General features: G+C 49.7%; 1 protein-coding gene across 1 annotated transcript in view; it reads left to right on the top strand.

The window, feature by feature from the left end:
• The first annotated feature begins 99 nt into the window (after positions 1 to 99).
• Positions 100 to 350, top strand: part of LOC100947382 (suppressor of cytokine signaling 5-like) — a 40,628-nt gene continuing 40,377 nt past the window's right edge. Inside the window, 1 exon segment of the mRNA XM_012810543.1 lies at positions 100 to 220. Coding sequence (XP_012665997.1) covers positions 100 to 220 — 121 coding nt within the window.

The raw sequence follows: 350 nt of genomic DNA on the forward strand, positions 1-350 counted from the left end.
GAACATGCAGGTGGTGGTGACCTGTTTGAGAGAGTAAATGCATCTGGCCAGTTGGAGGAGAGGGAGGCCCGAGGTATATTTTTACAGCTATTGAGTGCCATGGAGTACCTTCACCAAAACGGCATCGTACACAGGGACCTGAAGCTTGAGAACATTTTGTTTGATTCACAAAACAAGGTGAAACTGGCTGACTTTGGCATGGCCGCCTCCTTCAGTGGAGGTAAGATGTTCACAAACTATTGTGGGAGCCCCCCTTACTTGGCCCCTGAACTTTTTGTGTGCAAGAAGTACAAGGGACCAGAGGCAGAAATCTGGAGCCTTGGTGTCATCCTCTATGCGATGGCAGCTGG

Source organism: Otolemur garnettii, unplaced genomic scaffold, assembly GCF_000181295.1.
Source record: "Otolemur garnettii isolate 467f Iridium unplaced genomic scaffold, OtoGar3 scaffold00136, whole genome shotgun sequence".
NCBI lineage: Eukaryota > Metazoa > Chordata > Mammalia > Primates > Galagidae > Otolemur > Otolemur garnettii.